The following is a 27,532-nucleotide window of genomic DNA, read 5'->3' as shown; positions in this document are numbered from 1 at the left end:
TTGTTTGTACAAACATCAAACAAATATACCTAGTTGTTCGTTAATGGAAAGTAGAAAAGACCAAGTTCTTTGCATGGTTGCCATTTCTTGCTTCCCTAAAATTCCTTTGGCTTCATTCTCTGTGAATTTTTTTGGCACATTAATTAATTTCACGTTGATTAATTATTTTTTCCATGTAATCATTTTAAAGTTTTGGGAACAGGGTTACTCAATTTTATATCTGAAACAAGACACGGGATCTTGAATCTGTGATTTGTGGGTTTTCAAGAATACTGCACGAGGTTTCTTGGTTCTCTGACGTGAGGGCCTATATTTTGCCTTAATTTCTGCTTTTTGTCCCCTCAACAAAACCATGAAAGTTTTCAAATAGGGCAACTCTTGTTACCAATCTTGCCCCAATACCCTTGCTGTTCCTACGAATTCACGATGGGATCTCTCTCGTGTATAGTGGAATCTTTGGACCACCACTTTTTCCTCCTTTCTTCCCCTTTGTCCATTCTTCTTATTTATGGGCTTTTCAAAGCATCTTTTCTTTACATATTTGTTTATGTCCAAGTTTTCAACCATAATGTTGCATGTTCTCCATATTAAATACAAAAGCCATGGATTATATTGTCATCATTCTTATAATATATGTACATGCATCTTGGAATAGCATCGTGTGATCAATATATTTCTAACGCTTTTTCCTGCCGATAATTTAGTTGGTCGGGTTCACTTTTAACCAAAACATTACATGACCAAACAAATAATATTTTCAATAAATTTTACAACAGCAAAAGATGCGAACTCCATGTGCTCAGAAGTATCAATCAATCTTCTTTTTTTCGTAATTAATTTATCATTTCCTACACATCTTGACCATATAAGTAGCGAAAACACATCTAAAGAACAAACCCCACCAAATACTTCAGTCTCCCTGCATGTTAGCGACGATCGCATCAATTTCTTCATAGTTTTCAGGTCCATAAAAAGTAAAAGAAAGATCCCGAAATCTTGTTATTCAGTGGAATGATGCAATAGTTCAGAACCCTTGTATCAAAAGGGGAGAGGTACGCATATATATAACAGAGAGAGTGGGAAATGCATAATTAATCACAGGAGTAAAAGTGGGTTTTTGTCTAATAATTTGCACAAAGTTTTTCAATATAGTAAGGTGACAGCGAGTGACGGGATGGTTACTAGTATTCGTAGCCCCACGCAATAGCTCTGGTATACCGTACGCCAAGTTCAGTTTATTGCTTGTAGATTGCGAATTGGCCTCATTTATGGTATACAGTATTTGCCTCGTACCGCACGCATATGCCATTGTGAGCAATAGAATGTTAACATCTCCAGGAATCCATTCCACAAATATCATTTACACAGTTTTCTCTTGTAAATTGTCTTTTTTATTGTAAATGTGATGTTTGAATTGTTCTACGATGTAAAAAAAATTTGAGAAACGACCCGTCATTTCTTCCCGTATGTGGCAATTTCCAATGTGATATACCATAAGAACCGATTGGGAGCTTATGTTAAATTATATAATAACAAAAAATGGCAAATGACACACTTGTATCTAACGATCCTCCTTTGACATTAATTTGTCATATACTATATAGACGAGTCACTAGATTATGATAAATTAATAGGGTGCTTTATGGATATTCTTGTAAATAAGATTACTAAATTGGTGAGTGGGTATTATATATCTTTCACTTTATTAAAATAATATATGTAAATTCCATTCCACAATGCACAATTTTAATATATATTTTTCAAATTAATGTGCTTTGTGTGTGTGCTGTGAGGGAGATAGAAAAGGCATAAATTACGTGGCAAAATAGCTTAATCCCCGTTACAACATTTATCTTCTAACATAAAGTAATGTCAACGTCAATTTTTTGGTGACAAATATTGATTTATCATATTTAATTATAAAATAACAATTTATTATTATTGGTATGAAACGTCATATTATAAGTTCACATACAAAGACTTGTCAATTCCCAACTTGGCAAAAAATGGCAATGGAATTTGATATGTCGATTGGGCAGACAAAAATAATTGAGAAGATCAGTATTTTTAAAAAAATGAAATGAAAAGGTGAAAGACATGAAATCAATCATTCAATTGACAATTGAAATGATAGATCCAAAGTAAAAAAGGACAAAAGAAGAAGGAAAAAAAATATTACATTTAATGAGATTAAAAATATGATAATCAAAGAAGAAAATATGTATGATCTCTAACGTGCGAAGGTTAGCTAGACAGTATCCACTGATGCCAAGGCCAACAAAAGAACATGTCTTTCGAAAAACCTATCAGAATAGGTATCAACAGCCCACCCATTGGATCTTCACATATCATTACAATATTTTAATTAAATGTTATTTTTAATATATATATATATATATATATATATATATATATATATATATATATATATATAGACACACACTAAATTGGTTTGCATTAAAAATATATGATACGGCCATAGACCTGGTGGAATAAATGGCATCAACTTCCCTTTAATTGAGAATAGAGATCGTGTTTGAGACTTTTTATAAGCAGAGGGGTGAATGAGGGAAATAGGCACACAGGGGTGAGGCCTAGGGACATGCCGGAGGTTGCATAGAGTCCTGTGGTGTAAATGAACCGAGCCAATTTGAGTCGATTCAAAAAATAATTTATATATATTCAAGTTTATCGAATTATAGCCGAGCTGGAATATATTCTAATATTTTTCGAGCCGAATTCGAGTCAAATTTTTTTTGTTCGATAGTTCGTGAGCTTTAGTAATGTACTGATATAACATAATTATATCTTAAATAACTAAAACTTTGAGATTTTCATGTATTTATTTTCGAACAATAATTCAAATAGTTCGAAAACATATTCGAATCTTTCAAGCCGATCTTGAAATCCAACTTTAATCAAACCGATTTCGAGCCAAAAATTTTAAAATTTTTGATTTTCGAATCAAGCTCGAATAGAACTACTTCGAGCCAAATAATTTGCGTCATATTCGATTCTATTCATTTACACTCTTAGAACAGACGACCATGTGCAATAAGTTCAAATAAAGGGAGTCTACACCAAAGCCGTGCTTCGCATTTATATATTTATTTACTTATATGCTAACATTTTCATCAATTCCAAAAAAAAAAAAAATTGTAAAAAAAAATTTCAATATCTACAAATTTTTAATTTGTAATCTCACCATCTAAATCGAAATACAATACAAAATATATAGTGAAATTTGATTCATATATATATATATATATATATATATATATATATATATATATATATATATATATATATATATATATCATATGTGTGTGTGTGTGTGTGTGTTATACTCGATCTTGCATGTTCGGTTTATTGCGTGTGTGCGTGTTTTTTTTTTCTTTCCATTTTTGAATTAGTGGTTTGGGCTTATAGTTGGAGTGATTTTTTACCAATTGGGACCCGGCCCAACTATATATATATATATATATATATATATATATATATATATATATATATATATATATTATATATATATATATATATATATATATATATATATATATATATAAATATATATATATATATATATATATATTTATATATATATATATATATATATATATATATTGTGATTTGAAATATGTACCTGAATTGTTGCATAATTCTCATTTCTCATGCAATGTAAATTTCAATCGGATCAACAAATCAATACAATCGATCTGGTCAAATCTTAGTTGGGCCACTGTAGTAAGGCCCATTAATATATAAGGGTAAGAGGTTATGTCAGGCCTTCTCACAGCTCCGATTTATCTATTTTTTTTGGCGGATTTTGCTGGTTACTAATAGAAAAGTACTGAATATTTTACTCTTCGTGGAGGGGAGCGAGTGTTTTATAGATTGTTTATTTTATTCAGTGTAATTGTAAACAACTTTTCTATTCCTGAGTTTCATTTAGTGATGTGAATCATTTGATCATGGCTGCTCAACTGGGTTGGATTTATTTCTGGTATTCTTCCTTTCTCAGGTTCAAAGGAAACCTTATTTTGTATAGTTGCTCTCTCTTCTATGTACATATTAGATTTCCAGGTTTTCTACTTCGGGATCAAGCTCTGTGAATTTGTAGTCTTTTGGTAAACCAGATCGACGGTATTATGGGTGGATTTGATGATCATATTACTACAATGGAAGATTGGATGTTTCTGAGTCATAGTCCGACAGACTTTTTCTCATCACTGGTCTTTGACGATCGATAATGCAGCAAAATCTAATACCAAGTCTGTCAACGGTAGTGAAACACTTCGGGACCTGAAGTACAAGATGTAACAGGAAATACCGTGGAAAAGAATGGAACTTGAGCTTGTGTAGTGGTAGAGGATGGAAGCAACATAAATGTGCTGGCTGAAGCGGAAATGAGCTCCTGTGTAGGTCTCGTGTAGAGGATCACAGCTAGAACTGGTTTCGATGCTCCAAGGTTGAGTACAGAGAGCATCAGCCCTTCTGAGATTTCTAAGAGCGCTGAAGTGTCATCGCCTTGTTTAGCTATCCCTCTCGGGCTCAGCCCCCACAATTCTGCAGTATGTCTCCTGAAGGAGGCATGATCAATAAATGACTTCTTGTTCAAGATTGGCAAACTTTTCCTTCCTGTATTATATATTTCCATTTCTAGTCGTGTTCATGCTCGTACTTTTGTAAGAGAACCAATTTATGGACGCCTTAAACTAAAGAAAAGCGATATCCTGGTTGCTGAAATGGCTTGGTGAATCCATCTAGTCTTTCTCCACAACCATTTCCTAGAGTTCGAGATTCTTTTCATTTAGAAATCCCCCATCGTGTCACACTATCGAACCCTCCCAAGTTTACTTTAACAATGATATTGGTAAGTTCTCTGAGCGTTTGTCCTTCTTGTCGACTTATGATTCATTCCACTGTTGTTTCAGAGAATCCTTCTTCTTCTAAGGGACCACAGGAGGAGGATGGAGATCAATCGAGCAGGGAAGATCCAAATGCTGATGGCGGTGGCCCCAAAATATGGTCAGAAGAATGTGAAAGCAAGTGACTGTCCTCGGAGTTATTACAAGTGCTCTTGTTCGTTTTATTTATTACAAAATTGAAGTTCTACACTTCTACTTAGCAATCATCAGTGCTTTAGTTATATACACATTCTGCTAATATCTATAACTCTCCGAAAACACGAGGTTTTCTTTTGAAAATATAGTAGAACATATTAAAATGAAAACTCAATAATTAATTTGCATTATTCTAAAAGAACTGCACATTAAATAATCTCTATCCTTAAAATTATGTTTTCCAATTCAATCTGCCAAAATTTAATTGTCCAATTGTCTCGTAAAATTTAAAATTGGTAAAATTGTCTAATACATTGTCTCACATGAAAAAAATAATATATTAGACATTGTCTTAGGTTAATATCCTAATTCGGGTCGGGTCGGGTCGGGTCGAACTTACCTGTATAAGATTATAGGTGATGGTGTCAAAAACAACTATAATTTTTATACAAGGAAAATAATAATTATTAATTATAATCAAGTCAATATTATATGGATATTTTTTTTGTTTAATTAATTTTTGAAGAAGTTAGAAGTCAACATAGAGGGAATTGGGTTTGAAACCGGATCGTTTGTGGATCAACCCGCCCCATTAAGCATCTGTACCGTGATTCATTCAATTAGATCCCTAGGATGAGGAATCGGTTGTATGCCTAAAAGTTGCAGATTTTACCATCCACTTTCTCGTTGATGTGTAATCCCTTTTCATCGAGGAATATTCACAAAGTTATATGTAATTACGCAGTGTATCAGACTGTATGTGATTCCTGGACCATTCTTGGATCTCTATAATTGGATTAAAATTCGAAATCTGTGCACAATATTTTAGCTGGGGAATGAACCTTTTTTGATGACGGATCACTATTGAATGGCTGATGATGAGAATTGAGAACTGGATCTGATTCTGAAAGACCGAAACCCTTAAAAATTTGGCTTCGACTTCACTCAACTCTAAGGTAAACCCCACTGACGTACCGAATTTGGAATTTCTTGGTTCATAAATCGCCAGATCAGCAAGTTGATGTGAAATTTTGGTTATTTATTCTCGCTTCTCACAGATCTTCTATTTGAATTAGATGGCGTTGGAGTTGACATTATTTTTTTTCGGCCATTCAAGTAATGTAAAAAAGGTTTAATTTTGTTGGGTCTTGGTAGAAATCATTCAAAATATGAAAGACATAACTAAAAAAATATCTATTTCACAGTATTTCATTGAAATACTTCAATAATGCTAGTAATATTCATTGCCGTTCAGTTTCTTTGCTACCTGTAATTCTTATTATATTCTTAAAGGTAGAAAAAGTAATTATGGATGTTATTATATGTTAAGACTCTGCACATAACAAAGAAATGAGAATTGGGCATATCTTTCTGTCCAGGTATCTGGTGATATTTTATCTTCTATTTTATTGGTCAAACTTGTAATATAGGGTTAAAAATATGGAATGTGATCCTGAGGTTTGGAATGTTTTATTGAAGGTGAATTGGAGAAGCATCAGTGGCTGGAAAATATATTTTGCAGAGGTTTTTCAGCTGTTTATCTCAGTATATCTCTGTATCTGGATAATATATAACTGGAATTCTGAAATATGCACGCGAGGCATCGGAATGGACCAGGGAATGGGTACTGGTCTAATTCTTTGGGTATGAGAGGTCAGGCTTTTACATCCAGAATGTCGCCCGAAGGTTCGATGAGAGGCCATCGGACATATAGCTCCAAGCATAGGAACTACAATCGTGGCGGCTTGGGACGTGGTGGTCACTCTAGGCAGTTTCAACCTCCGCCCCCTCCTTCTTACGAGATTGACATTTTCATGGAAGCTGGTAGGTTAGCTGCTGAGTATTTGGTGGATAAGGGTGTGCTGCCACCAAATGCACTCTCGGGGAAATTGAACAATGGTGGCTTGAAGAACCAAATGGATCGACTTCATGTTTTTAGGCCACATGAGGTAGATGTTCATATTCCAATGGATGGCCGTGCACCAGACAACACACATTTAGGAAATGCTGCTCTTGAAGTAGGTCCCACCAGGAGAAGGAATTCTGTTGATGACAATTCCATGGATGGTTCAAGGAACTCTATGAGAGGGAGGAGAAGAATGGGGTCCTTTAAAAATCAGGGCCCAGATGTGAATACAGAGTCGGGAAAAACTGGGGCTTGGGTTGACATGAGTAGAGATCTTCCTAGCATAGGGGCTGAGAATGATGCTTCCTCTGGACAGCATGTTGATCAGCCTGTCAATGTAGATGACCATGGCAGAATGCAGACTTTTTCTCTGGGTGAAGTAGTTCAAGAAGGTGATGCTGCGGGTAATCTGCCATCTGAGTTTGAGGAGCACAATTCAATGGAGGATGCAGGGGCAAAAGCGAGCTCTTCTATTACAGAAGAGTTTCTATCAGCTGATGCCAAGGTGGATGCCACAAAAGGGTCTGATGATGCTAATAAATCTGATGCAGGGGCTGAGGTTGTTGACAAAAAAAGGATTGTTAATGATTTTGAAATATTGCAGAATGAGAATGAGAATGAGATCACATATTCTGAACGGGGTGACACGTTACCAAGTAAGGGCAATGTTGATTTAATGAAGCACTTCAAATTTCCACGAATTCCCACTAAAGCTCGTTCTTCGTTGAAAGTGAAGGGTTCAAAGGGTGGTCAGGATCCCATGAATGAAGATGACAAAATCACTGAAAGAGAACTTTCTGGAGTTTCCGAAGTTCAGGTTGTAGATGTTCCTGATGAAAGTTCTACTGGAAATGTTTCATCTTCTAAAATTCACGAACTAAATAGCCTTGACTCTGATGTTCAGAAAGCTACAGGCACGGATAAAGAGCAGCCGGTTGCATACATGACAAGGTCTGGACAATCAAGGCCCACATATTTCCAGGGACAATCTGTGTTTAAAGAGCAAAAAGAACAACTTGACGAGGGGCTGTCTGTTGTCGGCTGTTCCACCTCAACGTGTATGGATATGGGTTTTAAAAGACCAATAGATGATGACACCAGTGGTAAGGAGGATTTTAAAAAACTTAGAAATTGTTCTTTAATAGATACCGAAGCTAATGGCTGCCTACCTCTTTCAAGTTCAATTGAGAATCAGCCAACTTCAGTAGAGCCAAGAATTTCACAGAGTACGCGATCAGTTTTATCTCCTGATCAGAAGAGTTTTAATGTTTCACCATTTCCCAAAAGTCGAGATGAATCGTGTGAGTTCACCGGATTTAAGACATGTGACCTTAATCTTAGTGGAACTTGTGATGCCAGTGAAAATGATAACGCAGAACGGGTTTTGCTTTTTCCTTCTGTTATTGAAAGTGGAAAAAAAGCAGCAGCTGTTGATTTTGGTTTGTCTATGAATAACAGCTCCAATGTGCCTAATAAAGATGCTACACTTGGGGTGAATAATAGTAACATAGAGATTATTGATCTGGAAATTGATTCTGGGCAAGAAGACAATATCTTCGGTCATCCTGAGAAAAGGTGTGTACTGTAGACATGTAGTAGACATGTTCTACTGCATACATTCATATACAGTTGCAAGCGAAAAAACTCCACAATTAAACATTATTTCATCCCAACTTTACTTACCTTCATTGTACATTTGGTTTTTTAGTTTGTTTGTTTTTCATTTTCTTTTTTGTTTGGTGTCGATACCTAGCTTCACACCAAATTATTTCTGCTTGTTCATTGGAATTTTTCTTCTCAATCTAGTATATCTCAATTATGCAGCGCGGATTCTGTATTTACCGACCTGGATGGCTTTCCTAATAATTTACAAAACGCTAACAAGATTCCTGACGTTCAGGATGGTTATGGGCTTATGTTCTCAGATTTGCTGGGAAACCACAGTCCACACAGTTCTTCTGTATTGGCCGACTTAAATTCTTTGCACAGTGAGATGGGCCTTCCTAATGGCGAGGTATTATTGTCCTGTTCCTAAGTAAAAAGTTGCCAATTGTCAGAGTATTCATTTATCGCTCGTCATGATCAGCATTGCATATGCTACGTGATACCTCTTATATATCTACATTATTTTTGTTCGACCAAAATAAATTACTAATGAAGCATACCGTAGGTAACCATGGATGGTTTTAATGTTTTAAATCTGTTGCAGGGAATTCTTGGCGATGACGACTCAATTTATATGTCCCTTGGAGAAATACCAATAAGTATGCTTTAAACTTCAGTTTAGCGATTTACTTTGAAAGTTATATAATCAATGTTCATAGCTTCTCTTTGTTGTGAGTTGAACAGGTCTTTTGTTAATGAGCTTTTACTTGTAGCACCTTCATATTTTAGGCATTTTTGTTAATAAGGACTGATGTCCTATAGCTGCATAAAATTTCTTTGTTATTATTCAATGGAAAGTATTTGGAAAAGTTTACAAACTTCCATTTCCCTGTGTATCAAATTTACTTAATATTAAACATACATTCTCACTATACTGACCATTTAATTCACGTAGAGCCCACACATGACCCCTTTCGATTAAGAGTGTAAATGAACTGAATTGAGCCGAATTAGCAAAAATTTAAGGCTCGTATTAAGTATATTTGAGCTTGATTCGAAGCTCGCATTTTATTTAATTTTTTTGCTCAAGTTTGGCTCGAAAGGAAGTTAGAATTCGAGTTCGGCCTGAAATCTTCGAACTTATTCGCGAGCTATTTGAATTATTGTTCAGATAATAAGGTTCGACAATGAAGATTCGAAAGTTCGAAATGTATATATATTTAATATAAAATTATATTATATCAATACAAAATCAAGGCTCGCGAACTATCGAACAAAATAATTTTGTCTCGAGTTCGGCTCGAAGAAAAGTTCGAACATGTTCGAGTTCGTTAAGTTCGAATTCGGGTTGATATCAATGTTCAAAATCTTGTTAGTTTTTTCTTCACATTTATGTTCCTATATATTTCAAAGTAAACATTCCGTTAGAAACTTGTTTTGTGTTGACATAGATGTATTGGTAACCGGAAGCTGAATTTGCCTTTTATAAGACAAAAGGTTAGAGGTAATGAGACTACTTTGGAGATTGGTCTTTGCTGCCTTTCCTTGTCTAAATCGACCCTTTGGGAAGTAAAGAATATTACCCGCAAAAATGAACGAACAAATTGTTCACCTTCAATTCCAAGTTATGTCTCTTTTGTAATTTCTTGGCTGGTACAATTTATATCTGTCCCCCTCTGTTACTTCCATGCTGTATCATATCTATACTGTGGTTTTGATTTGATTTAGCACACGTTGAACAATTATTTTTCTGCTTTGGATTGGATGGGATGGTACTTGGGGTTATCTCATAGTCCCAAATGTGCTGCTTGAACAAACCATTGTGTAATTTCATTGCATCTCCTCTCTCAGACTATTTTTTCCATATTATTGTAGGCTTTCTGCGGAACTGGGAGCAGCCAACACAAGATTATGGAAGACCATTTTGAGCATTTGTGTATCCTGCTGCTGTTCAATACGTTCCTGTCACATCTCGTTTATTAACTTGTTTGTACTCGATGCGGCATGAAGATGTTGAAGTATATCATCTTTAATATGACTTTATTCCTGCTCATAATAGGTTGAGAAATAGTTGGTAATAATTGATAACTCGAACATGGGATTGTATCTCATAATTTCTTGTCTCTAGTTTAGCCTAGAAATGTTGTAAGAGAAACAAGGTTGGTAATTTCCCTAGGCAAACTGCTGTTCATACCTTTTAGGTCCAGAGGAATTTTACCCTTTTTTCAGTTCGTGGAAACCCAGCCCGTGTTGGTGCAAAAACTTTAGCTCCTTGTAAGTTCTTTGACTGATAGTTTCATTTTTTTTCTGCTTCTAAATGTCATTTTGGATTAGTTCTTCATAGTCATGGAGCAACAGTTTTCGCGAAGCAGTGCGACCTTTAATCTGGCGTTACATGTGGTCAGAATTCTGAGTAAATGGTGGGTGTTGAAGTCTTGGTAATTTCCATACTTCTGTGTGCTTGTTTCGAGTGAAGTCGGGGATGATAATTAGGTAGTGTTTGCAAATGTTTTAAAAAGTGATTATAGACTTTACTTTACAAGATATTTATATTAACTTTTTTTAAAATATTTGTGTAATATTAAAAATCCTTAACTAGAAATTTTTTGTAGCATACATAGACGTTGGTTAAAACTTATGTTTTCTTACTATGAAATTACTTCCATTTGAGATATAAAAATAATTGTACTTATTTAACTTGATTTTAATTGTTTAAAATCAAGCAAGCACTTTTCACTCCTTCGGATGAATCATAAATTAACATTATTCAATTTTATTCCAAAACTCATGTATTCATACAATTACATGAAAGAAGTTGGACAACTGCAAGGGAATGAGAGCTAATTAGAGAGTTCTTGATTCAGCCAACAGGGATTTGTGTTGATTAACGCACTGGTTTATGGTATCCAAGTCTTGCATGCTGCATTCATGTTTTCGCTTTATAGGATACGCATGAATGGGACAGAAGATGCAATTTTTGGAAGAAAACCTTTTGACTATGCCAATGACTTGCGACTTTAATTCGTGATTTTTGAACGCCTGTGATTTCATAAGGTGATCGTAAATATTTAATAGAGAAAACAAAAAAATTCTACAAGAAACTCAATTTTGGTGCTTGAAATCGTAATACGGTCCAAAAACCGAGTAATTCCCAGTCTATGCTGGAGTCTCTGATTTTTTATGTAACAAGTAATGTCAGCATATCATTACAGCTGGGAAAAGATACCACAAAATATGAGGAAAACAAGCAAACCCTAACCAGGACTTGAAGCGGAACAATTAAAAAAACTAAACCCGTCAGGAAATCAGACGAATAAGATTGACGAATTTTCAAAGCTCCAACAAGAACTCAGGAGAACATCGAAAAGAAATTTGTGTAAAACCAATAGTTTTGAAGATACCTTACAAAATCATCATCTTCCTAGCCAACTCATGCCCCTGCCAGTTTTGTTCTCTCTTAAATGGGAATTTTTTTCAGTCATCCTTGCTACGAACGGAGAAAAAGGCAAAGAAAAACCAATGATAACAATAACACAGTTTGATGGGGTAGCAAAGACAAAAAAAAGCGATATCTTTCAACAACATTTCAAGAAACAAACGTAAGCCTATTGAGGAAATTGAAGATGGTGGGATGATTTGTAATCCGACATTTCAGCTCGGTATCTTTCCTTGTCTCTCCGTCCCATGTCCTGATATACCTGCACACATTCAATACAGAGTTTGAGTTGAAAATAGAGTTTTTCTTTTGTGTCTTGGTCACAAAGTTGTGTTCGGACATTATGATTCATTACAATTTTTTATTTGGGGTGGGGGGAGAGAGTGATGATGTATAATATCGGAGATTTAACAGACAGCATTTAAGCCTAAACTCAGGTAATATTCATTTAATTTACCCACAAAAGAAACAACAGTCCCAAAAAAAACGTTTTAAAGATGCAAACATATAAATTCCGCTGTAGCCAAAACACAATTACAGAAAGCAACTGGCAAATAAAAAGGATGCATTTCAACAGAAAAGTGGAGAGATTTGTTTGCATGCAAAACAAGAAGCATAACTGTAAGAACCAAGATAGATTATCGATCTCTTAGCAGATTGGACAAAATGCTAAAGCCTCACACTTCCCTCGTATAGCTAATGTGGGATTTGGTGAGTTTGTATCCCAAATGTGCAAGGGTCTGGTATGCTAGAACCACAAGGCCCCTCTACTTTTCAGTAAAAGTGGAACCTTTTCAAACAAGTTATTCCTAATTTAGGGTCTACATAAGCAACTAAATGAGGCAATTTAGATTTAGGGATAGACAATATAACTTTCCTACATCCTAAAATGTATATATACCTGTTTTTCAGTCTCGGAAAGTCTGCTCCATAACTGACCAATTTTTTTGCTGATGCCTCTTTCTTGTCCTTGGTATAGTGGTTGAAGTCGATGATACTGCTCCTCGAAAAAGAAGGTATAGCCACTTCTATTTCGCTTAGGCTGACCTGGACCCCTTACTTGGTGATTATGCTTTTTCCGTGAATGGTGAGACGAGTGAACAGAAGAGCTAACACTCAGGGACATGGTAGGTGCCACATGGGTGTGGTAAAGGACACCTTTCAATTCCTCAGGTCCCAAATGAACTGAAACTAAATATCCGTCGTCAAATTTCCCATCAATTGTTCCATTGACTAACATGCCATCCTCCAGTTCAGGACTTGCTGCATATTTTATGAGCTCAATGTTAAGAGATCAAAAAGATATTTTCTAGAATTGTATTTGATAGTATTTAGACCAGGGTGATTGATTGATAAGATTTTGATGACAAGTTCTAAGAAAGATTTCCAATCATATTTATCTAAAAATCTTTTCACCAATATAAAAAAGTGACAACGGTATCTAAACAAAGATACTAGTAAATTTTCAGCTCGTGAGACATTGTGCCGTGGATGCAAGTACCAAACCACATAAATGTTGTGTTGCTTGCGTGCTTTCTTCATTCTATTTCTAATATTTCAAAATTCAACAGTAACACACACAAGCATGTTGAGTAACATATAAAAAAGACAGTAAAATACTTCATTTGTGACCACAAAAGCAACGAAATAAAATCCATACATAAGGTTATAACAGCACCCTCACCCGAAAATTGATCAAAGGCAGCACCATCAACACCATATGGCAATGGTGATCCACTTCCATTTGAGCTCACTTGAATAGTTAACAGAAAGAATGAAAAATTAGTGTTCACCACCACGTAAAAACTTAAATTACATGTGTACATAAATCAAAGTGAGGTGGTTAAGCTACCAGCTTCTGTGATGGATGGTTCTTCTTTTCGGAAGTAATAAACTTGCTCAAAATGATAGAGCAGCGACAGATAATATTTTCTTAACACAAACGATGCACTAGTAATAGAAGATGGGAACTTGAAGGCTCCAATTACTTCCTTCCATCTACGATCTCTCAACACCTGTAGCATTTCAGCCATTAGATGTTGAAAATTCACAAGAAAATGAAGAGAGAGGAACATCAATGAGAAATATCATGGAACAGCATAAGATGTTCGGTCAGATCCAGTGAAAGGTGCTTACTACCTTTCCATTTTGACAATTTTGAGATGAATAAGGATACAAGATGAGAAATTTCCAACCTATTTAGATTGATTAGGCCTTGACACTGGAAAAAATTAACTGTAAATCACAAACAGAATCTAATATCAATCTTCCACGAACCATATCTTAATTTTTCCCTTTCACTGTCTCATGTTTCATTACTGTTTAGCAGTTCAAAAATCATCTGTATAGGAAAAACGAAATGAAACATGAAAAGGTAGTAATTGTCCATTACTGAGTAAAAAAACTATCAATAATATTTTCTGTACACACGATACTTATTTTTTGTTAAAATAGACAAATATAATATACACTTCAAAACAGTTACTGGAAAAGTGAAGGCTGACCGTATAGTGTAGTAAATGCTAATTTAAAAAAAGAAGAAGAAGAAAGTGTACCTTTTCAATGCCACCTCGAGAGGTTACCTCCACAAAAAGCTGATGTAAATCTAAATGATTTCCTCCTATTGTCGGGACCCTAACAGCAAAGAATAAATATAGATATATTTGAAAATTTCCTGTATGCCTATAATATTCTCCAGAGTTCATATGACAGCAATTCTGTGAGGGTGGAGTGAAATATTCATTAGGAAAAGAGGGGGCTACGGCACAAAAAAATAAAACAAGAAGTATGACAACATAACCCGACATCATTTGCACTATCATTTCATGATCAAATACCTATGCAACGAACCTAAAGTTTAATCAACGGCTGTAGGCTGTTATTCCTCCATTTTGACTTTCCTTATCCAAGAGACACAATTTAAACATGAAGAATGTGGTATCAAAACTAATCTTTATTAAACAATCAGTCAGGTTTTTGTTCAAGAACTAGAAGCTCTTGTGTTTTCATAGCTAAAGTATGATAATATCATAATTCATAACTACTAATACATGTAAGGACCAACTATGGTAATGTTGAAAAGAGGTCTGACAACCGAGTCCTCAAGGCAAAATGACAAGGCCTAAGAGCTTCAACATAAATGCTAGAGATAAATCATAGCATATTTGATATAAACAAACAACTGGTGATTCCGAACTTCTGCACAGCTAGATCCTCTGAACAAAATAAATTATAAATCAACTTTTGAAAGCAATTACAGTGAGAAAGAGCCATATTTGGCCGATGAAGTAAAAAGTTCAGAACTTCCGATGCACAAAAAATTTTCCTACCAATGACAAAAAATTCTCAAGCAAAACCAGTAGTTGTTTGATACATTTAACTACTTTTTCTACTAATAAATGCAGTGCCCTTCAATACCAACTGAATATCTACCATGACCATAAACATCAGTGTTGTGTGTTTCGCCATGAGCGCGCATAATATAAACTTCCCAAAAATGACAAAATCGAAAACCAATAAAATTGACAAGTTTCAAACTCAATCAAAGACAACAGTCAACACTAAAATACCATCAATTCAATATATTCAGCAATTCTAGCAGCGTCCGAGTAACATGCATTCGCAAATCAGACAACAACCAGAGGCCAAAATCCAGGCCGACCCAGGACGAGCTTGTTCTTCTCAAACGAAATTAGGTATATTTTTTTCCAAGAATCAAGCTTTAATTCAACTAAAACCACCAATCTCCTCATGGCTAGAGCATTCAAGAACTTCAATTCATAAATCGGGAAACCAATAAAAAGAAGTGTGAACAAGACACCCAGGAAAAAAAATTGAGTACTTAATCGCAAATAACACAACTGGAAGCCCAATTACCTGAATTTGGTACCATAAAAAACGTGAAAAGCCTTGAGCTTTTGCAAGAAAAAATCTGGGTTATGAAGGATTTCTTGATACTCTGCTTCTGGCTTGGGGTAAGAAGTGTACTTTGTACGAGGCGGGTCGTTTGGCATTTTAGTACAAGAGGTAAAAATATGCATCAAGAAAAACTAATCCTTTCCCATTAGGAGTTCGCGAGAGTTAATTGCATTTTCCCAAGATTTTCACTGTAATAATGCACCGTGAGTTCGAATTTTTTTCACCCTTGAATTGTTCAGGCAAAATCTCAAAAGTTGATGATATATATGGGAAATGATGAAATCGGACTCCCATAAATATTAATTCAAAAAAGAAAAAAGGGTGTTTGTTTCACCATTTTATTCGTAATTATTAACACTCAATTTAATCATAACAGTATAATTACAGACAATTAAAACATGATTTAATCAAAATAACATTTAAAACTTAATTTATTCAAAACATTAAAAAATGTTTAAATTTGAACCAACTGTTAGTTTCTTCGATCGTTCTTGAGTCTTCTCGTTCTTTAAATATATCGTATTCCAGATTAAACATTATATGTGGTTTGTCTTCACATGCACGTCACACTATTTCTGAGTCCATTGTGAACTAATTACATCGAGAATAATGAAGAGGAAATTTTTCGAGATTGAGTTAAAAGAGAAGACATTGAGAGATTGTGCAGTGGTACAACCTCAAACTTTTCAATTTGTTGTTTCTATTACGGTACATTTATTTTTTTAAGTTGGGTCGTCTTCTAAAACTCGACTCCCAGATTATCGAAACATGAGAAAACCCTAATATTTTGGGTCGTGTTTTGATGAATCTAGGTCACGTTCACATATACACGACCCGAACTAGAGAAACCAGATTTTGTATAATTGTATGTGGAGTTGAAATTTCATGAATTTGGTTGTATTTTAGATTAATAAAAACTCGACCAAGAGATTGCAAACAACTTAAACATTTTCGAAATCGCACATGTTTTAATATTAGTTTTAGTAAAAGTCGTGTTCGACCTTGAACGAACACATGACCCAGTTTTTAACATTGTTTTAGTTGGGTCGAATTTATGTGTCTGGGTCGAGCTCGATCCAGATTGAAAAACTCGACCCTAATTTTTCATTTTCTTCATGCCAAATAATAATTTCTTGTTGTTTTATGCATATTTATTTCTCCGCCAAACTTCACATAAATTAGTTTTATGAGTGCAAGGCGACAATGAAATCTCACTACATTGAGACGATGATAAAACACGTTCATTTTTTAATGAAAATGAGTTGGAGCAGTTGGTCCAACAAACCAAATTAGGTGATTCAATTAGATTTGAATCAAATTGTTATTTTTAATGAGTAGATACATTCATGATAGTGGAAAGTGATGAATTTTAGATGATGTATCGCAAGAGACATGTTCGTTTCTTGTTGTTGCATTATTTTACTCACTGACCTCAATTGCTCTAAAATTTATCCCATCATATATAAGGAAGATGGATTTAGCCGTATGTGCATAAAATTTAAAAAAAAAAAAAAAAAAAAAAAAGTGACCCAGAATGATGGAACTCGACCAAACATGATAAGATGTATCACAATATGATGAAACCCGACCGAACAGGATGATATGCAACCCAACATGAGGCAACACAACCTAAAATGATAAAACTCCAACCAAACATGATGTTTCTCGACCGAACATGACGAAACATGACCCAATACGATCAAACTCGACCACAACTCGACCCAAAACCTATTCTAAAACCGAAGCAATATCCGACCCAACATTATGCATGTAAGGCCCGAGATTATATCATTTTAATCCGAAATTATTTAATTTACGAATTTTGGAAGTATGAATTAAATTCCATAAATTTTGTGATTAATTAGGATTGAAATGGAATTAAAAAGAGTTTTGAGGGCCAAATTGCAAATAGTGGAAAGTTGAGGGACTAAAGTGAAAATATGGAAACTTTGGTTGGACACTTGTCTTGCCAAGCTTGGCAACGTGTAGCCTTCATCCAATTCATATATTTCAAGCCATGAAAACCAAAATCTCCATGGTTGACACCTCCAAGCTTTCTTGTATCTTAAAAAAAAAATGGTTGTGCAAGATCCGGCCATCCGATTTTTAATCCGAGCATAGTTTTGAGATCCTCTCGACTAGAGCTACACAAGGACGTAAGTTTTATTACGTTTTGCAGTGTTTTGAAAATATGATGTTGCTAGAATTTCATGGGATTCAGATATGGTGTTTCTACTACCGTAGACAATGTAGAATTGAAGACAGATTAAAGAACAGACTGTTTCTGTAATTGTTATGATTTTCAGAAGATATTGATTTAGATTAAACACTAGATTTGTATTGTTCTTGCTTGAGGAATAGAGAGATGATTATTTTATGTGTTCTGGATAGATTATTCAGTATATATGTGAAGTCAGATCGAAGAAATCATACCGTATGCCTATGTTATGAATCTCAGCATATCTTGAGTTGCATTTGATAGATATTGATATGCTGGAATTAGAAGAATGATAATATGGTATTGATTACGAGTTCTGATATGATATTTGTGATGTTGACATCGACGGGTTTATCAAGACTGTATTGTTGTACCGTTGAAACATCAGCTGATTCAGATTGATTAGATTCAGAAATGATTTCGATTATATCGTGATATTGTTGATATGAATCAGATTGTATTTTGTTCAGATATTGATCAGATTTTGTACTGAGTTGAGTATTGATCAGAACAGATTGTGTTTTGAGTTACACATTGATACAGTGTATTTATATTGTCATGTCAGATCGGATATGGACAGACTGAACTTCGAGACTTCGTCTTCCTCAGACGGGGACGACAAAGGTATAATTCATGTGATATTCGGGAAGAAACAACTCAATCGAGATCATCCTTGAGTTGCCCAATAAATCACATACTATATTCTTGTTTATGTTTTATCTAATTATGCTTTGGTTACAGATCATGTTGCATTGCATTAAGATGATTATGCTTGTTTACAGATTTTGTATTCATGCATTAAGATAGGAAAGTCTGCGAGATCATCCAGACTTCTAGATGTTCGGCGATATCTCAGCTTAGGGGAAGATCACCGCCCCTTTGTAGATGTGGATACAGATCAGGCCGAAGTCTAGGAATAAGACGTACAGCACCTCGATTGGTAGGGTAGGTGACAGCCAGTGACGTCTTATTCACACCAGGATTCCTAGAGTTATAGATCGAGTCAAGTCTAGACATGATTTGATTAGAATTGCATGCTTATATGGATGTGGCTCCTAGATCGTGGGACCCATCATTACTGCTTTCAGTTGGGTTAGCATGTTTTATGATTAAGATTGTTTATATGCATGTGTATCTGATTTGAGTTGCATGCTTATTTGATTAATTTCATAGATTATGAAATAGATTGTTTTTATACATGATAGCATGCTTTATAAATTAGTTTGTTTATATACATGCTTACCATGTTTTATACTGGGATTTATTCTCACCGGAGTTATCCGGCTGTTGTCTTGTTTTGTATGTGTGCATGACAACATGTGGGGCTGGATCGGGGTCAAGAAGATGATAAGAGAAGACGAGTTAGCGTGGTGATTCCGGACTTACTGTAGATTTGGTTTATTACTTGAATTTAGTAATCGAACCTTAGACTTAGATTGTACTGTATTGTACTTTTATACTGAAATGTATTTTATACAGATATGTATAATATTTAGATTCCATTACCTTCCGCACTTGTATTTTAAAAAGAAAAATTTTTAGACCATGTTTATCAGAACTGATAATTAAATCCCAACGATGATTAAGAAGATGATTAGCGTCCGGGTCCCCACAATGCAACTCGACCAAAACATCTAACAATGATGAAACTCAGTTCCACCCGATCCAAACACTTGAATCCAACCCGACACTTGTAAATTACAAAAGACATTTCAATTTTCATGGTAAAACAACAAAGAAATCATTATAAAAAATTAAGTATAAATAATACTTACATTGTAAAATTATACTCATGCTTTTCAAATGATATTTTCTTTATTATTTTCTTTGGTTTCCTTTGAGGGAACACAAAAAATTGAGATCAAGTGGAAGAAAGAACGAACGACGATAAAGATTATCAATAATTACTATTTTAACATTCTAAAAGTGTAAAATAGATATATTTAGGTGTGGTATATCGTACAGTATCGTATTAAAAATTATATTCTGTATATTGTACCAAAAATTACGGTATAAGAAATTCATACCAATACCGTACAGTATACCCAAAAGTCTGGTATATATAACTAACATACCGAAATTGTACGATATACTGAAAATTTCAGTACGATATCGATATATACTTTTTATACCGAAAAAAACCTTATATTTTTAAAATTTTATAAATTTATTATTTTAAAATATTATATATTAAAAATTTATATATTTTTTCGATATTCCGGTATATATCGAAATTTTGAAATTGCATACCGTTATCATACCGAAATCTTTGGTATACCAAAAATTCGATATTTTTTACCACCCCTAAATATATTACCTTACCTCATAAAAAAATATAACTCGTTACCTTAAAAAGATTACTTTTCTTTATCGACATGCCAGATCCACCCACAAATTACGATCGAAATAAAATATCAATTACATGAAAACTGAATTTCAAATCTTCAAATTAGAAGTAAAAAAACATAAATATGCCACTTTCTCAATGATATCAAGCCCACTGCTCAACGACGATCTGATTCTCAGACTGAACATGAGCTGTAGAGCGCACCTCTTCCATATCATGAATTTTCACCCAATCATAAACATGCAAACATCAATTTACATGTTATTTCGAAAGTTAGATAAATTTTACTACATTGGCTCACTGAATAATCGTGTATGGAGAATCGAGAATTTTTTTGTTTTTAATAAAGATGATAGGTAATGACTATTTAGTAATGTCCTATTTAATTTTTGGTGACTAATTTGGTGATAGTCCAATTAGTAATTATATTAGTTGGCCAAATCAATGTTAAAGCCCAAATTGCTTGTAAAGGCCCAAGCCCACTAGGCACTCTCGAAATTCTATAAATTGAGGACGTCTCTCATTGTTCAAGGTATGCTCTCATTTTTCCTCTAAAGCTCTTGAGTTCTCTGAGTTTTTCTCTGATCGTTTACTGACTTGAGCGTCGGAGTGCCTACGCCGGGAATCCTCCCGGCGCTTTCTGACGAGTGTTCGTGACGCAGGTGACACCCAGCAATTAACCGTGTATTGTCTACGTGGATCCGTTTACCAGCCAGGCGAGCTCGTTTACGGGCCAAGTGGGCAAGTTTATTAACCAGTCAGATCTAGCGTGTGCAGTCTACGCGACTCATTTATTTTAGCTGCATCAGCTTGGCGCCGTCTGTGGGAAAGTTACTTCGTCACTCGAGGATGCACACTCGTTCGCACTCTTCTCGCGATGCTACTAGGGAGGGACGCCCACCTCAGCCTCCTCCGCAGCAAGAAATGCTCATCACCCGCGAAGCATTGGAGGCCTTGGTTAAAGAAACAGCCACTCGCGCCGCGGCCGAAGCAGTTGCCCAGGCGCTAGCGCACCGCCAACATACTGATACCGGTGAAACAACTCCTGGAGAAGATTCATCTTCTCGTGACCCTGGCGGTACATTAAGGAACAAGGATAAGACGCGCAGAGAAGCTGAATCAGATGGTCGAACGCATCGTCCCCACACGCATAGAGAAAGTGCCACACTCCCTACTTACGCACAGGGATCACGCACTTTGAGTGGACAAGATAGCCACCTGGCCATTTTACCTGCTCGGCGCAGCCCTTTTACCACCGCCATATTGGCTGAGTCATTGCCAGCAGGAATGAAAATCCCCAACTTGTCAGAGTTTGATGGAACAGGCGACCCGCAAGAGCATCTCGATAGATTTTATGCGAAAGCTGACCTCTACGATATCAGTGATGCCGCTTACTGCAAAATCTTCCGAACTACGCTAGCTGGCCGAGCGCTTGCTTGGTTCAACAAGCTTCCCTCAGGGACCATAGATAGTTTGGAGAACCTGACTCAGCGTTTCCTCCACCAATTCTCTATCAACAAGAAGTATCCAAAAACTGCAGCTTACTTGTTTACTGTAATTCAGAAAGACGGTGAGGGCCTGAGAGAGTATGTACAGCGATTTACGCAGGCTGTGCATGAAGTTCCCCATGTTAACCATGACCTGTTAGCCGGAATAGTACAGCAGAACCTCCGTCACAGGAAATTCAAGGAATCGATAGCTGGAAAACCCCCTAATTCATTGGAGGAGTTGTTGGAAAGAGCTGAGAAATATATACGAATAGAGGAGGCTATCGAACCGCGGTACTTGGGGAAAAGAAGAAGGGAAGAAGAGAGACCGGAAAGGAGAGAGGAGAAGCGGACAGCTCAAAGCCCACGGCTCCAGTATACTCCTTTGAAGGCACGTCTGTCAGAGATACTGGTAGTGGCAGAGCAACAGGGTTTGTTGCAACCCCCGCGTCCAATGAAGGAAAATCCTAAGCGTCAGAGATCTGACAAGTATTGTCGTTTCCACAAAGATAAAGGCCATTCTACCGAGGATTGTTTCAGCCTTCGGGCCGAGATAGAAAAGTTGATCAAGCGAGGATATTTAAGTGACTACGTGGATAGGCGTCGCGGTCAGCAGCGAGACAATAGGCGTCGTGACGACAGTCATCCACGTGGGCAGAGACATGAGCAAGGAGAGATGAGCGAGAAAGCTAAGCATAGAGATGAGAACCTGCCCACTGGGGGCATCATATCTGTTATAACTGGAGGGCCCGCTTGTGGAGATTCAAACCGTGCGAGAAAAAGTCTCGCGCGCGCCGCACGTGCAGATCACACTTCCTCGCGCGTAGCCGCACTTCAGCCGGTAAACGAGGTATCGATGACAGATGTTGACGTGACTTTTGGGGGTGAAGATTTGGAATCCCCTCGGGGAGAACACAACGATGCCTTAATAATTTCTGCTACGATTTCCAATTTTTGGGTAAAGAAAATATTGGTAGACTCAGGAAGCTCGGCAGACATCATTTTTCATGATGCATTCCAGAAGCTGGGTCTAAGCAATGTTCAACTAGCGCAAGTGAAAACACCTCTCGTCGGTTTTACGGGAGAAGTGGTTGAAGCAATGGGAGAAGTTATTTTACCCATTTCATTAGGATCTTATCCAAGGCGGAGCACGAAAATGGTAAAGTTTCTAGTGGTGAAAGCTCCCTCGGCCTACAACGTAATACTAGGCCGTCCAAGCCTAAACTTGTTTCGCGCCGTCGCATCCACTTATCACATGAAATTGAAGTTCCCGACTTCTGACGGAGCAGGAGAAGCGGTGGGAGATAGCAGGCTTGCTAGAGAATGTCATGCTTCTATTTTGCAAGACGCGGTGGAGACTCGGAGGAGGCAAGGCCCCGGGATAGATTCCATAAAAGGGAAGAAGCAAAAGCTTGAGCAAGACTCAAGCGACAATGGAGTGCACCTCGTAGAGGGAGAGTCAGAGGATAGAGAAAGAATGACCGCAGCAGAGGCTCTCAAGCGCATTGAAATAGTACCAGGTGACCCGAAAAGAACCCTCAAGATCGGATCCGATCTGTCAGAAGAGGTGGAGAGCGTTTTAGTAGCTTTTTTGCAACGCAACACTGATGCATTCGCCTGGGGTGACGGGCCATTACCTGGGATATCCCCTGAGTACGCGCTCCATCATCTTAATGTGAATCCACAGATGAAACCAATTAAGCAAAAAAAGAGGTCTTTTGGCCCGGAAAAAAACAAACATATAGCCGAAGAAGTTGAAAAACTCATAAGAGCCAACTACATCAGACCCGTGTCATACCCGGAGTGGTTGGCAAATGTTGTTCTAGTCCCAAAAAACGGTGGAAAATGGCGTCTTTGCATAGATTTCACTGATTTAAACAAGGCTTGCCCCAAAGATCTTTTCCCATTACCTCGAATCGATTTATTGGTTGACTCGACTGCCGGATGCGAACTGCTCAGTTTTCTCGATGCCCACCAAGGGTACAATCAGATAAGATTGGCACCCGAAGATCAAGAAAAAGCAAGTTTCATCACCGATCGAGGGATCTATTGCTATGAGGTGATGCCCTTTGGACTTAAGAACGCTGGAGCAACATATCAACGATTGGTGAACAAGATGTTCGCGAACATGATTGGGAGGAACATGGAAGTATATATAGACGACATGCTTGTGAAAAGTGTTCAGGCAGTCAAGCATGTGGATGACCTCGAAGAATGTTTTGGCGTGTTGCGAAAGTATCAAATGAAGCTGAATCCGGAAAAATGTTCTTTCGGTGTGCGGGGTGGCAAGTTCCTTGGATTCATGGTCTCACAAAGAGGAATAGAAGCAAACCCCGAGAAGATAAAGGCGATCTTAAGCATGAGTCCGCCACGAAGTGTGAAAGGGGTACAAGAATTAATGGGGAGAATGACAGCGTTGAATCGTTTCATTTCTAGAGCTGCAGACAAAGGTCTGCCCTTTTTCAGAATTCTAAGACAGGGAAAGGGATTCAAGTGGTCGGAGGAATGTCAGCAGGCATTCGAGGAGCTGAAGAAGTATTTGACTACACCCCCACTTCTAACAAAGCCCCAATCATGGGACACGTTGTTGCTCTATCTGGCAACCTCATCCGACGCGATCAGTGCTGTGCTCGTGGTGAATGTGGGAAGAGAGCCTAGACCCGTATATTACGTCAGTCAGACATTGCAAGGGGCAGAGCTCCGATACACCAACATTGAGAAATTAGCGCTAGCCTTAGTAACTGCAACGAGGAAATTACGCCCATACTTACTGTAGTGACCCGTTCCAGAATCACCTACTAATCAAACTAAGCATGCAATTAACCTAATTAATTATAATCAGAGATAACAGCGGAAAACAAGGCCAACAACAATAGTTATACAACCCAATCGAAATCCAGAATACTCAAACTAACTGAAAGTATCTGATACAACCATATCGAATAAAAAGGAAATCACTAAAAAGATAAGCCAACCAGCTACTCAACGTCCTCCTCCTGCTCCTCCTGAGCCATCCAACCTGAGGCCTGCCCCGAGGGAATGGGGTGTCCAAGAATAAACAAAACCGAGGACGTGAGCGATAAGAACGCCCAGTACAAAAGTATGAGTATACAGACCTATATGAAATGCACATGCTATGATCATGATACCGGGTAGTCAAGAAACAGGAATCACAAAGGATCTCAAAATGCTCAGTCTAGAGGCGCCAAGTGGATAGTGCCGCGCGGTCCAACCTCTGGGTCACTGCATCCACTATAAGACAGACGTGGACCTAAAATGTCCCGGACCACCGAAGCCCTCCCGACCCGTCGGCCACTGTGTACTCTCGGTGTCCATGCGTCCACAAGACAGGGCTGAGCGGCCCCAGGATATAGCTTATCTCGAAAGAGATACAGCTCAACAGTAAAGGCTATCTCGAAGGAGATACGGCTCAACGTGAAATGCAATGTGCAGTAATAAACGTGACATAATAGCATGCATCAAATGACATATATCAATGCACCACATAATCATGCAACACATATATGAATGTATACTCAACCAGGATATCTCGGATAGTACTTTCGTACCTCTAACACAGCAATCCTAATCCACTGGAACAACCAGACAACAGGTCTAGAACAAGCCTACGCATCAAAAGCATATCCCAATCAATTCTACCATGCTCGACTAGCAAAACCAGTACTCCCTAGTACTACCAAAGGTTTAGGGTTTACCTTCGTCCGTCGACAGCCCTTTGATGTCGATTGCCTCGAAACTCCGGCGCTGCTATGCTACCAATCCCGGCAGCTCCCGGCTATCGCTCGAACAACAACTAGCCCTAGAAACCTTACAAATCTCTCAAATATAAGACTTACTCAAGAAATGAGAATACCAAAATGAGGAATTCCGAGCACTATTTATAGGCCATGTTCGGATCCTCCGAACCTCACTTCGGAACGTCCGAACGCTACGTGTCCATCGGCTCTTGACAGCTCATGTTCGGATCCACCGAACATACACTTCGGACCGTCCGAACGTGCATGAAAACTGACGTGTCGATCCACTCTTGACACCTATGATCGGATCCACCGAACCCACTTCGGATCGTCCGAACTCTTCGGTGCTTCCGAACCATCTTCCGACCTTCCGATCATGATTAATCACCATTAATCCGTTAATTACCCAATTCGGCATTCGGGCTACTACATTCTCCCCCCCTTAAAAGATTTCGTCCTCGAAATCAGGCTTAGAGGATGAACAAAACGAAATAACAACAACATTGTTATTACATCTCAATTGTTGTTGAATACAACTGATATCTCGATGACAATTGAAAAACACAACATATACAAAGCATAACTCAAAAGAGCTCTGGATGCTCTGAACGCATACGACTCTCTAACTCCCAAGTGGCTTCTTCAGTGCCTCGACGCTGCCACTGCACTAAGACAAGAGGAATGATCTTATTCCGCAACACTTTATCTTTGCGATCTAGAATCTGAACTGGTCGCTCCACGTAAGACAAATCCGTATCAAGTTGAACTTCCGATGGATGTAAGATGTGAGACTCATCTGCTACATAACGTCTCAACAAGGATACGTGGAACACATCATGAATGCTTGATAGGTACGGCGGCAACGCAAGTCTGTAAGCTACATCTCCTACACATTCCAGAATCTCAAAAGGACCAATGAATCTCGGAGATAGCTTACCCTTGAGACCAAATCTCAAAATCCTGCGAAAAGGCGAAACTCGGAGAAACACTTTCTCACCTGGCTGAAAATAAAGAGGTCGACGCTTTGTGTTCGCATAACTAGCCTGTCGATCCTGAGCAGTCTTAATCCGCTTCTTGATTACTGCAACCTTATCTATAGCCTGCTGGACTAATTCCGGTCCCTCTACCTGTCGTTCCCCGACTTCATCCCAGAATAATGGAGTACGACAACGTCGCCCGTACAACGCCTCAAATGGTGCCATACCAATACTACGATGGTAGCTGTTGTTGTACGCGAACTCAATCAAAGGCAAATGATCCTGCCAAGCGGGTCCGAAATCCATAACACAGGCTCGCAACATATCCTCAAGCGTACGGATAGTCCTCTCTGATTGACCGTCAGTCTCCGGATGATAAGCAGTACTCAGACTCAGTGTAGTACCCAAAGCTGACTGGAAACTACCCCAAAACCGTGAGGTAAAACGAGGATCTCTGTCACTAACAATACTGACAGGCACTCCATGCAAACGTACAATCTCCTGAATGTACAATCGAGCCATACGATCGAAAGTGAAATCACGATTATACGGCAGAAAATGAGCAGACTTGGTGAGTCGATCCACCACTACCCAGATAGCATCGCTGTTCCTCGAAGATAATGGCAAATGAGTAATAAAATCCATCGTAATATGCTCCCACTTCCATTCTGGAATAGGTAAGTTCAATAATAATCCTCCCGGTCGACGGTGCTCTGCCTTAACCTGCTGGCAAACTAGACATTTGGAGACAAACTGATACACGCTGCGCTTCATCCCTTTCCACCAAAAACGAGTTCTCAAATCTTTATACATCTTA

General features: G+C 37.5%; 3 protein-coding genes across 7 annotated transcripts; 2 read left to right on the top strand and 1 right to left on the bottom strand.

Moving 5' to 3' along the window:
• Positions 1 to 5,681: 5,681 nt before the first annotated feature.
• Positions 5,682 to 10,958, top strand: LOC140834716 (uncharacterized protein At4g26450-like). 4 transcript variants are annotated; one of them, XM_073199794.1, is made up of 6 exons: positions 5,683 to 6,019; positions 6,394 to 6,442; positions 6,543 to 8,544; positions 8,794 to 8,983; positions 9,179 to 9,233; positions 10,450 to 10,958. In XM_073199794.1, exons 3-6 carry the CDS (start codon positions 6,653 to 6,655, stop codon positions 10,500 to 10,502), a joined length of 2,190 nt encoding a protein of 729 aa, XP_073055895.1. In that variant the 5' UTR covers positions 5,683 to 6,019; positions 6,394 to 6,442; positions 6,543 to 6,652; the 3' UTR covers positions 10,503 to 10,958. The 4 variants fall into 4 exon arrangements, 3 of the variants coding, with proteins under 3 accessions (XP_073055895.1, XP_073055896.1, XP_073055894.1); XM_073199795.1 differs by having other exon boundaries at positions 6,357 to 6,442; XR_012118747.1 differs by lacking the exon at positions 6,394 to 6,442 and having other exon boundaries at positions 5,682 to 6,019; positions 8,870 to 8,983.
• Positions 10,959 to 11,418: 460 nt separating this feature from the next.
• Positions 11,419 to 16,179, bottom strand: LOC140834718 (high mobility group B protein 10-like). Of its 2 annotated transcripts, XR_012118748.1 has the most exons (7): positions 15,887 to 16,179; positions 14,566 to 14,644; positions 13,863 to 14,025; positions 13,695 to 13,763; positions 12,912 to 13,273; positions 11,976 to 12,272; positions 11,419 to 11,613 (listed from the first exon to the last, which is right to left on the bottom strand). XR_012118748.1 is itself a non-coding variant. In XM_073199796.1 (6 exons), exons 1-6 carry the CDS (start codon positions 16,048 to 16,050, stop codon positions 12,180 to 12,182), a joined length of 930 nt encoding a protein of 309 aa, XP_073055897.1. In that variant the 5' UTR covers positions 16,051 to 16,179; the 3' UTR covers positions 11,694 to 12,179. The 2 variants fall into 2 exon arrangements, 1 of the variants encoding a protein (XP_073055897.1); XM_073199796.1 differs by lacking the exon at positions 11,419 to 11,613 and having other exon boundaries at positions 11,694 to 12,272.
• Positions 16,180 to 21,342: 5,163 nt separating this feature from the next.
• On the top strand, positions 21,343 to 24,454 carry LOC140835511 (uncharacterized). Its single transcript, XM_073201003.1, has 2 exons — positions 21,343 to 24,355; positions 24,447 to 24,454. The coding sequence occupies exons 1-2, from the start codon at positions 21,343 to 21,345 to the stop codon at positions 24,452 to 24,454; spliced, it is 3,021 nt and encodes a 1,006-aa protein (XP_073057104.1).
• The last annotated feature ends 3,078 nt before the right edge of the window (positions 24,455 to 27,532 follow it).

The sequence above is a fragment of the Primulina eburnea genome, chromosome 6, assembly GCF_022965805.1.
Source record: "Primulina eburnea isolate SZY01 chromosome 6, ASM2296580v1, whole genome shotgun sequence".
NCBI classification, from domain to species: Eukaryota; Viridiplantae; Streptophyta; class Magnoliopsida; order Lamiales; family Gesneriaceae; genus Primulina; species Primulina eburnea.
This window is presented reverse-complemented; position numbering and strand designations above follow the sequence as displayed.

Bases quoted from the DNA above. Each gene is read 5' to 3' on its own strand.
- LOC140834716 (XM_073199794.1), top strand. From the start codon at position 6,653: ATGCACGCGAGGCATCGGAATGGACCAGGGAATGGGTACTGGTCTAAT. The intron at 8,545-8,793 runs GTGTGTACTGTA...TCAATTATGCAG, and splicing joins TTCGGTCATCCTGAGAAAAG to CGCGGATTCTGTATTTACCG. The intron at 8,984-9,178 runs GTATTATTGTCC...AATCTGTTGCAG, and splicing joins TGGGCCTTCCTAATGGCGAG to GGAATTCTTGGCGATGACGA.
- LOC140835511 (XM_073201003.1), top strand. From the start codon at position 21,343: ATGCACACTCGTTCGCACTCTTCTCGCGATGCTACTAGGGAGGGACGC.
- LOC140834718 (XM_073199796.1), bottom strand. From the start codon at position 16,050: ATGCATATTTTTACCTCTTGTACTAAAATGCCAAACGACCCGCCTCGT. The intron at 13,764-13,862 runs GTAGCTTAACCA...TAACTATTCAAG, and splicing joins ACCATCCATCACAGAAGCTG to TGAGCTCAAATGGAAGTGGA. The intron at 13,274-13,694 runs GTGAGGGTGCTG...TAAAATATGCAG, and splicing joins TGCCTTTGATCAATTTTCGG to CAAGTCCTGAACTGGAGGAT.